Here is an 11007-nt window from a genome sequence, read left to right as displayed (position 1 = left end):
GGGAAAAAGAAAGAAAAAAAAGCCCCCTCTCCGTTGTGAGCTCCATCGCTCCGCAGAGCCCCTGCTGCGCTCCAGGAGCCCACACCTGGCGCTGCAACTCGTGACTCTCCAGCTGTGGGGTGCGGGCTGCATCTCCACGCTTCTCGCTTCCCTCTTCTTCTCCTCGGCTGGTTTGAGATTCCTGCCTCAGAGTCTGCATACCCTGCGGCTCCTGTCACACTCCCCGTGGGACTGTCTGCCCAGAGGCTGAGCCCGCCCTTATGCTGTAAACAACTCCGCTGTGTCCTGGATTCCTACTGCTCCATAGCTGCAGGTGCTGATGAACTGTGCCTCTGCTCAAGCCGTCCTCTCTCCATCTCCGACTTGCCCGGTCTGAGGATTCTGTCTCAGCGAGCGCGGGCCGGAGGTGCAGGGAGAGAGCCGTGGGAACTAATCCCATAGCTCTAAAGCCCCGGGCACAGACAGACCGGGTTTCAGCTCGCCCGTCTCCTCTCTCCGTCCCCTACTCGCCCGGCCTGAGAATTCTGCCTTCGCATGGGCTGGAGGTGCAGGGAGCGAGCTTCGGGAGCACCCTCTGATCTGCTCTCTGGGACCCCGAGTCTCAGCTGCTGTGGGTGTGGTCTGTGCCTCTACGCCTCTCGCCTACCTCTCCCCCCACTCGCCCAGTCTGCCCACCTTTAAGTACTCGGCATGGGAGGCCCTTCGCTGCTCAGCCTGCTGGGTAGAGATTTGTTTGCTGCGCTCCAGCTGTTCAAATTGTGGAGATTTTCAGGGGTGAACTCAGGGAGCCCTCCTCACCGCTGACATTTTCCCCCGAATCAATAAATCTTTTATCTAATTGTAACATTGACCATTAAGTTTTTTTAGGCACACAAAGAATTATTATATTCTAAATGGCATTGAGCTATTTCCTATAGATAGATTCTGTGGGCATAAATAAGGTAAGAGTTCAAAGAAAAATATAAATTACTCATTAATTGAACATATATTAATTAAGTGCCTTCTAAGTGTAAGGCATAGCTAGGAGCTGAGGATATAACAGAGAACAATAAAGATATAACATGAGGGTCATTAAGGTAGTCATAGAAATGACTCAGTGGAATGTTGCGTAGTTAGTGAAAATGAGAGATAATCAGAAGCAAAATAAACAGTTGTTGAGAGAAGGAGACAGAGAGAGAAACAGGTAAATATCCCATCACAAATGCCTGACAGTTATGAAGCATGGGTTAGATTAGGTAGTGTAGGAGCCATGGCCTTTTCAAAGACAATTCTGCTGGGAACTCAGCCAGTGAGGCACAGACTGGTTGGTTTTTGGTGATTTCACTAGACATAGAAGAAACTCTATTTCCTTAGTCTGTTCTGAATGCACTGTACCTCAGCCATGCTTTGAGCAAAATAATCAACTACAAAATGAGCACTTTGATTAGTGCTTGAGGTACTGATAGTCCAATACTATAGGTCAAAGAATTTCCCTTATGCTTTAGGACCTGATGATGACCAAGTAACAAATCTGGCATCCTGTTATAAATATTAAGGACTCTCATTTGTATTATTTTGCCAAAAAGGATATTTTAACTTTAATTGTAATGAGCTGAATATGAATCCAGGACTTCTGGTATCGAAGGTACCATAAATGTGAGGTCAATTTCAACATGTCCTTTGAAAACAAAATTGGGTGGACCTAAATTAGGCTTAACAGTGATTGAAATAACTGGTTATCCTCATGTCTTGTATGTCTTTCATTTTGTACTAAATAGTATACCACTATTGAACACAGGATAATTAGTGACAGCTTGATGCTCAGATAATTTTCATAAAGAGCCACTCTGTGTGTGCAGAACCTACTGAGTGGAGTACAGCACACAGTCAGTCAGTGATAACTTTCCTTAATCTCTACCATAGGAAGACCTGGACTTTTGGATGAGTTACTGCTCTGCCTTGAGACAGCTACCCGGTACAGAGAAATAAATAAGTAGTGCCTGAGGGGCTTTCTTAGAAAATCCGTGCTCTTAAAATAATGGCAAAAGTTAGTCAGGGCCTCACTGGTACTAGTCGTCTGGCCCTCATTTATCTGCTGATACTTTCTCTTGGCCTTAGGGCCTGGCAGCCTTCAGAGCACTCAATGAACCTCAAAGGAGCTCTTTAGAATTCTTAGTTTCTGTGAGGTGCAAGTCAGGAGACCTGGGCTCTAGTTTTAAAGTCATCATTAGTTGTCTTGCCTTGGACAAGTCACTTAAAATGCCAGGTGTCACTTTCCTCATCAATGAAATGAAGAGTGAGATGAAGAGTCCCCTAAAGTCCATATGGCATGTGTATTTATGATCAATATGCTGATTGAAACTTCTCAGTAAGACTCATCAGATCCCTTTTTATTGCTGGTACATAAATGGAATTTTTGTCTATTACTTAAACATTGTTTGTCCTAGGATATCTATGATTTTTAGCTCCTGGATTGGCCACTGTTATAATTATGGTTGTTAGACTTCTCTAGGCTCCATGGGATAAATCACCCAGACCAGGATGTCAGAAACTTAAGAACTTGTGCTATTTATTCCTGATTCCAATTCTTTAGAATGTTCCAGTGGCAAAATTATGTTTCTGGAGGAAAAATAATGGAGGTTGCTCTTATAAGAAGAGTCTGTAACCAATCTAACGTTTAAGTTGGCCTTTCTTATATGGAACAAATGGTTGAGTATTACATTTGCCATGTACAGATGCCACAAATCAGATGGCCTCCCCTTGGCACTATCCAGTCTTCTGTGCTGCTTGGAACCTTAGCCAGTATTGATATAGGAGTATCATCTCGTTCTAGTGATACCTCTGGTAACACCAGTACCAGAAGCCAAACAACGTTTTATCAGAGTTCCATTCAGTATTTTGAGACTAGACCAGTCTAATTTTGGCTCATACCACTGTCACTCTTGGTGACCACAATATTAAATACAGACTTCTCTGGAAATACATTTCCTTCATTCACCAACTATTTACCAGATATTTATTGAGTGTGAATTATATGTTAGGTACTGTTCTGGGCTTGGAGGAAATAGTGAAGTGAGCAGACACATTCCTATCATAGGGCAACTTATGTTCTAGAAGAGCAAGAGAAACAGTAAATATGTGAAATATATAATGCATTAGAGGGTGGTAAGTGCTAGGGAGAAAAATAAGGCAGGTAATGAGTTTAGGAAAAGCACATATATTCAGGTGGCAGGGGTGGGGGTGATTTTCTAATTGTCCAGGGATTTCAAGGAAGGACTTACTGAGAATGTGACATTTGAGTAACAACTTAAAGGAGGTAAGGTTGGGAGTCTGGAGGGTCCATGGAGACAACTTTCCTGATAAAGGAACAACAAATGCAAGAACTTGGGGAGGGAGGAAGTCGGCTGTGTTCTAGTTAGAGCAGGAGTGGAACGAAAGGGAGCTAGATAGTTAGGGAGACATTGGACCAGGTTGTGTAGGGGCCTGCAGGCCATTATATAAGGACTTGCTTTTTTCCTGAGTGATATAGGAATCTACTGGAATGACACGGTTTAAGTATGTTTTCACTTATGATTAACTTGGTTTGACCTTAAGTTTCTCTGGTTTTTGTACCTACCCCATATTTACATTCTAAGGCCTTTTTCTTGACAATAAATGCTTTCAACTCAAAGCTTTGGCGTTGACCATCTACCCCACCGTTTGCACACAGGACCTCTTCTTTTGCCCCTCGTGAGACCTCCACTTCCCTGAGCCTGTAAAGGAGATAGCACATTTTGCCATATCCCAAGTCGTCCCACTGTTTTTCCTAAAGCAAGTCTCAGCTGTTTAAAAGGGCCCCTCCTTCCTGAGGACTCAAGCTTTTCCACTCCAACACACTTCATCCCTCTTGCTGTCATCTAGTTGCCTTCTAGTTATTCTCTAACATTAATTGAAGATGTTTGTCACCCAGATCTTCCTCTTCCCCTAGAGAACTGCCGGCACCATGGGAAAATCCAGGGGCCGCCTGGCTGATGCACTGCTTTGTAGTTTATTGATCCCAGTTTCTAACCCTTTTCCCTTGTTTGGTTCAGCCACCTATGCCCCATGGCCACAGCTTTTCTTCAGGTATTGTCCACCATCAGAGATTATTAATATTTGAAACAACTGCAACAATTAACCACTTGATATATCTCTTAAATGAATATTTGGCCAGTGATTAAATCAAGATGACAAAGATTATAATTGTCTTTTAGAAAGTAGAAGTGAGAAAAATAAATATTTTTTAAAAGTTTGTCCAGATATCTAAAGCTGTATTCCAGAGCAACGATGGTAAGTTTGTAGCCTTAAATGCTTCTACAATATTATTAAAAAAAAAAAAAAGAAATTGTTTTTACGATTCAGTTTGGCAAGACAAGTATTGGGCTGTCAGAAAAGTCATGATGTATTTTTTTCTGTTTTTCATTGCAAAAATATGTCATGACTTTTCTTACAGCCCAATATTTAGGAAAAACCTAAGGCAATTATGAGGAAGGAATAAGAGTAAAAACAGCAAATGAGATAATTAGAAAAAGCAAAAGAAAACAATAAAGCTAGTGAATAAATCTAAGTATTTATTCCTTGAAAGGAAAAAGAAAACAGCACAACAGTGTAGACAGACCTCTGGCAAATGTAATTAGGAATAAAACAACACAAACAGAAACAAGAAATCCAATTAGGTAGAAATGTTTTAAAATAGAGTGCTTTATACCATGTTATACCAATATATTATTTTAAATTGCAATGATAACAGCAAACTTGGGAAATCATAATTGCAAACTAATTATGAGAATAAAATCCTAATAGATGCAAAGGTATTCAAGGGGTTAGAAAGATTATCAGCTCATGGTCTGACATCAGACAGTGATTGTCAGTTTTTTCAAACTTGAAAGGAGGCCATCTGGGTGTTCCCTGACTCTGTCCAATACTCACATCACCATTTGACCTTGGCCAACCTGCCAAATCTTGTTGAGTGAATGAATGAACCCATGAATGAGTGCTCTCTTGCCTCAGTGGGGGTGAAAGAACCCTCTCAGAGGTGATCATAAAGTCTGTTGGGTAATGTATGTGAAGTTCTTAGCATAGGGGCTATCAAATTGTGAGCATTCAATTAGCAGTAGGTGTCCTTATCAAATATCTTATAGTATCTGAGAATCAAAATATCAGTGAGTAATCTTTTGATATTTATATATTTTTTCAGGTTATCCTGATCCAGAAAATTTTTCCTGGACAGAATATCTGGAAGCTACTCATACTAGCGCAGTTCCTGCCAAATTTTTTTAAATGGTAAGTCTGTATCTGTATACCATATACACTCTCAACTTTAAACAATGTCCACGTTGTGTCGTGCCTTCATTAGGCAGTTTTATTTGTGTTTTTCTTTTTAAATTCAAGTGTTATTTTCATAACCAATTTGCCTTGCTTTTAGTTAAAAATACGTAGGAGGTGACATTTACTGGTGTTCCTATACACAAATGTGATGATTTCCCTCCTTGAAAAACACAATAGCCCCACACTAGTGCTATTGAAAGCCTCTCGTTAACTTCTGTTGACTGAGTCCTTCATTTCCAGTTCTGTTAGTCCACTGAGTGGGAACTTTGAACTTTCACAGTCTCGAGGATGGTTTGAATGTTGATGAGGCCATAATAAATTAGGGGAATTGCATATGGTCTGTATGTGCTATAGTTTTATCCGTTCTGAGGGAAGCATTGTTTTTAGCATTTGTTAGACTACCAATTTGTAAAGTTCAAATTTGTCCTTATATTATTTATTCCAGGATTGACTCAAGTATAAATTATGTTATAAAAGAAAGTGTGTTGATAGTATAGTTAGAGATATTTATGTTCCAAACCAGTGGTTTTCAAACTGTGTTCGTTTTCAACTCTAATGGATTCTCCAGGCTCCCTGACTCATCTGAAGTTAGAATTTTATATAGTGAGCATCTACATATGATTTCATTTACTGAATGTTTTCTAGGGATCAAAAGGGGGTTAAAACAAAATACTATTTTGTTTTTTAAAAAATGGATTCTAATAGGCTGGATTTGGTGGAAGACGCATAATCGTATTAAGAAGGCTTGACGTTCTGGAGTGCTAGAAAGGATTTTAAGAATTCGGAAAGTTAATGAGCAAAAATACCAGCTGTTTATAGTCTCTCTTTTCCTCTTGCTTTCTGTAAGAACTTCATTTTACTTTTCCAAGAAGAATATTACAAGAAAATAGAATTATGAAAAGATTTAGCCAAAAAAGCAACCTTGACAATATCTGTGCTATTATGGATTCACCTCAACCTATATATCTTTAACATATGCAATACAAAACAATTACTTTTGTTGTCAGGACAGTGACCTTGGGGAGAAGAGGAAGACTTGCAGGGATCAGAGATGTAATTATAGTTAGTATACACTGTTTAGTAGATGTAATAATGCATTTTAGAGAAAAAAACATGCTTCCACAAAAGCTAGAGAGAAAAAAAACAAAATTGGTGAAATATTTCACTGTTTATTGCTCATGTATTATGAGAGTTTTATTTTCCTAATGGCCATTTCTAGACTTGAAGAATTCAATCAGTTTTCATTTTCAATGAAGTCACTTGAACAGTTTTATGAATAATGGCTTTCAAAGTAAAACTTTTTGCCAGTCTATAAATACTGTCAGAAATATCTTTTGACTTTGATTTTGTTACATTTCCTTAATTTTAGTGTAACTCCTGGTATATTTTTTTCCAGTCCATTTTCTTTATTATTGCTTGAGTGTTCATCATTATAAACTCCTGGTTCCTTAAAATGGTTCCATTTTAAGACTTGGAAGAAATCTAAAGTTAATACAGTTTAACATGCTTATGTTACAGATAAAGTAACAAAAGTACAAGTTATGGCTTTAAATTACATTGTGATATGATATTAAAATAATTTAACAGTTGAAATTATGTCACTTATCTAAATGTATTTCAAAATTTAGATTTATAAAGGATCATGTTTATCCTTTCTAATTAGTTATTAAATAATTTTGTTGGGTCATATGCTCCAACACTGGGCAGTAAGAATAGTTAAAAATTTCTTTTAATTTATAAGGTTAATTTCAGAAAAAAAAACCAAACCAATAGTTAAACTATATAGTAAGATCCTTTTTTGAACTTTGTTGTGATCAGTAGTGAATTTATAATTTAATCTGTGTGTATCTTTTTAGCTGTATTGAAAAATGACCAAAAAATTCTTCCCACAGGTTTTTATAAAACTAGATAAAATAATGCGCATAAAGTCTTATGTGCTCTTAAAATTAAATTCCATTTCTACTAAAGATCTGAATGTAAAAATAGAACAATAATAATTTAGAAAAAATCTAATAGCATAACTGAATTGTTGAATTTTGCATGACTTGCTGCACGTGTAATGTTACAGCGGTTGCCTCATGGTTTTCTGCGAAATATGAAACTTGAAGTTGTGGATAAACGAAACCCCAGGTTAATTCGTGTTGCTACGATTATAGATGTTGATGACCAAAGAATAAAGGTACATGTTTTAGATTATTATGTTATTCTATCAGCATTTCTCCCCTATGTTTTCTGCCATGCTGGCTACAGAGGCTCTAGTTTCTTGCCCTAGTAGAAGAAAAAACTTAAACTGACTTCATTTCTAGTCACATGTCTTTAGGTAGAGAGATTTCCAGCTGAAGTATCGGCGATATGTGAAATCTATAAATTAGACACAACTGACTTTGAGAGGGATTCTAATACATTCTGGTTTGGATTTACTATTTAGACTCTGTAAGTTTTTTCTTTCCTTTTTTAAGCTTGTTTGTGTTGGCATAAAATTTTTCTTGAAATTGTTGTCATTTAACAGCTTATTAAGAACAATTGTTTGTTTTCTACTACCCTTTATCAGATAAAAAATAAATAAATAAAAGCACTTTAGTCACTGTAGCTAAAACAAAAGGTTAGATTTTGAAGTAAAGATATGATATGCTGTCCTTATTGTGACATCTGTTTTTATAAAAATACATACGTCTTCAAAATGAAATTTTCCTAAAATGAAAGCTTTACATTTTTTTTAAACAGAAAACTAAAAAATAGCATGGAATTCAACAAATATCACAGTTCAAAAATTATTTTCCACCCTAGTACAGTTTTATTTCATAATAATAAAAATATTGGAGTCAACTAATTTTAATAGACACTAGCAAAAAGGTGTATATAAATGATATAATTTAAAATAAATCTTATTTGCTATATGCCTACTTTGAAAATAACTTTTAATTTATATCACAGAGAATAATTGGTACATAAATTTTAGTAAAATTTAGAGGTAAGTATTTGGCTTGGCTATAGATTATCAAGAACAGGTATTGGCAATGCCCATTATTCTTCAGACAAATAAAAAACATAACTGTGCTAAACACTATTCAGGAATAATATGTTATAGGTATTGTTTTCCACATTTCTTGTTACTAATGCTTTATTTTCAATTTAATTTTAAGCATATTGCTTAAATTCTTATTTATTTGTAGCTTTTTATTGCTTACTATGATGGTACCTACCATGGGAATAACTTTTGGATATCATAATTAATTTATAAATTCAGTAATATTTTGTTATTGAAATTAGCATCAGGCTTTTTTCTCTGAATTCTTGTTTAACTTTCATTATGAAATTATACATTTATAGGAAAAGCTCAGTCTTAATAATTCATCAAATCTTATTTAGAATTTTAATTAACAATTTTCTTGTAAGACACATACTATAGCATCCAATTAGATGTTTGTTGCCAGCTTATTACATGATCGTATTGGATTATCATATCATTTTAAAATATCATTTGAAAAACTTTAGCTCCTAAACTGAATTTAGTATATTTCTTATTTACCATCTCAGCATTGATCTTTTTTACATCTCCAAGAATATAGCTGATCCTTCCAAAGACACATTCCATGTATCTTCCCTTTATTCTTTTTCTTTAGTGATATTTGCTTTTTCCTTTATTAGAGGAAAAGAGTTGAAAAGTATCTGGTACCTCTGAAGGGACTAGAACCATAAGTGTTACTTCTGTGGTTTGGGCGTAATGGAACTCCCTCTAGGATTTTAGGATTTTAGTGCTTAATTAAGATGTGTTTATGCAAGTTACATTCTCTAGCGTGTGAAATAGTGCTTCATAAAATGTGAAATGAATTGCTTCCACATACCATTTAGTGTGTCAGAATATATCAATCCTGAATGGATGTAAATACTTCAGGTCTCACAAACAGCCTCTGACCTCTTACGGCCCGTTCCTGGGAGATCTGCTGTGACCTCTCCACTCTCCACACTCCCTTGTCAGTCCTGCACATGGGGAAAAGTTTGTCCTGCCCCATGAGGACGGGAAAAGATTTTCTGTGGGCCAGGAAACAAACTATAAGGAAGATTTAGCAGTATGGCTTAAAATTCCATTCATTAATATTTCCAGAGAAAAAAATGGCAGTGAAAATGAGCATCAGGTTTTTCCTCTGAATTCTTAAGACGATTAGAGGTAGTGGAGGTGGCCAGCCTTGCCAATTGCTTTTTTGATCTCTTTGTCCAGTACATTTCTCTATTCCTTTATTAATGTGTTGGTCATATTGTTCTGTAATTTTCTCTTTGAACGTCAGTATCCTTCAAAGTCTATTTTTATCACTGGCACATAATGGATTTTTAATATACTTGTGAATGAATGAATGAGTGCATGACATTGAATGTACTTTGGCATAGTATTATTTGAATGTGTGAAATAATTGTGTTAGTCATAAAAGTGTACCCTTCCCTCACCCTTTTTTTTGCCTTCCCTCATTCTTAATTCCTTTTCTAATTACTCTTCCATTAGAAATCTAATTCAACATAATATACTAGAAAATGCCATAGAATAACTGACCTGGGTTTGAATTCCAGCTTTGACTTTTATTTAACTGTTATTAACTTGGTGGTTACTCAACTTATTTGAACTTTCCTTATTTGTAAAGTGATAGAGTTAATAATGCCTATCTTGTGGGCTTGTTGTAAACATTCAATGAAGTAATATATGTAAAATACCTGAAACTGTGCCTGACTCTTTCTAGGTACTTCAGTGTAACTGTTATTAGTCAGTGTAAATGCCCTGTGTGCTGCTTTTCCTGGTGCCTTTATCTTCTGTGTTAATGAAGGGGCCTCCTGGAAGTCCCTGTCGTCGGTAGATGGAGAAGGACCAAGCTCACACTCCTTGGTGAACCAAACAGAGCATTTGATTGTACTTCCCCTGGGGAATGCTAATGTGAGCGTATGTGATTGTGCAGCATGTGGTGTTTGCTGAGAACAGGGTCAGTCTGTGGAACAACGTTATGGTATTAGTAATAGTAATGATGATAATGATGATGATAGTGCTTAGTTTTTTCAGACGCTCTTCTAAGGGCTGTCCATGCATAGTGTATCCTCACAGCACCCATGTGACCTATAGGTACTATTATTATACCCATTTTATAGATCAGGAAGGTGAAGACTAGAGAGGTTAAGTAATGGGTCCAAGGTTACAAGCTAGTATAAGGGGGAACCAAGTTTTAAACCCTGGCTATCAAACAGATGTTTTCAACTCTACAGCGTATAGTCTTCCTTCTTCTTCTACCATCATGTTCTCATTTTTATCATAAATATCCTACTTCAGAGTGGGAATGCAGATGTCTTGGATGGAGAGTATACGTCACTTGTAGCCCCACCCTACTTTGCCTTCTGTGCTTGGCCACCTTGCGGGTCCTGCCTGCAGGTTTGTGTGTAGTAATGGCACTCCGTGGCAGAGCACAGCCCATCCAGTAAAGACTGACTCATTTCTTTCTGCCACTCCCCAAATATGTAGTTGTCCTTATGTGCTTGATTAAGTCTATTTTTATAACAGCTTTTCTGAGATATAATTCAAACACCATAAAATTCATTGGTTTTGAGTATATTCCCAGAGTTGTGCAACCACCACCACTATCTAAGTTTACAACATTTTCGTCCCCCCAGAAAGAAAGCTTGTACCCATTAGAAATCATTTCTCAT

The 11007-nt window shown here is 36.9% G+C and overlaps 1 protein-coding gene across 1 annotated transcript in view; it reads left to right on the top strand.

The window, feature by feature from the left end:
• The window catches only part of L3MBTL4 (L3MBTL histone methyl-lysine binding protein 4), a 484034-nt gene that overhangs the window by 197372 nt on the left and 275655 nt on the right, over positions 1-11007 (top strand). The window contains 2 exon segments of the mRNA XM_019664701.1: positions 5195-5280; positions 7394-7504. Of these exon segments, the coding sequence (XP_019520246.1) occupies positions 5195-5280; positions 7394-7504 (197 nt within the window).

The sequence above is a fragment of the Hipposideros armiger genome, unplaced genomic scaffold (assembly GCF_001890085.2).
Source record: "Hipposideros armiger isolate ML-2016 unplaced genomic scaffold, ASM189008v1 scaffold_428, whole genome shotgun sequence".
Classification (NCBI taxonomy): domain Eukaryota; kingdom Metazoa; phylum Chordata; class Mammalia; order Chiroptera; family Hipposideridae; genus Hipposideros; species Hipposideros armiger.
The sequence above is the reverse complement of the archived record's forward strand: the minus strand, read 5'-3'. Positions and strand labels throughout refer to the sequence as shown.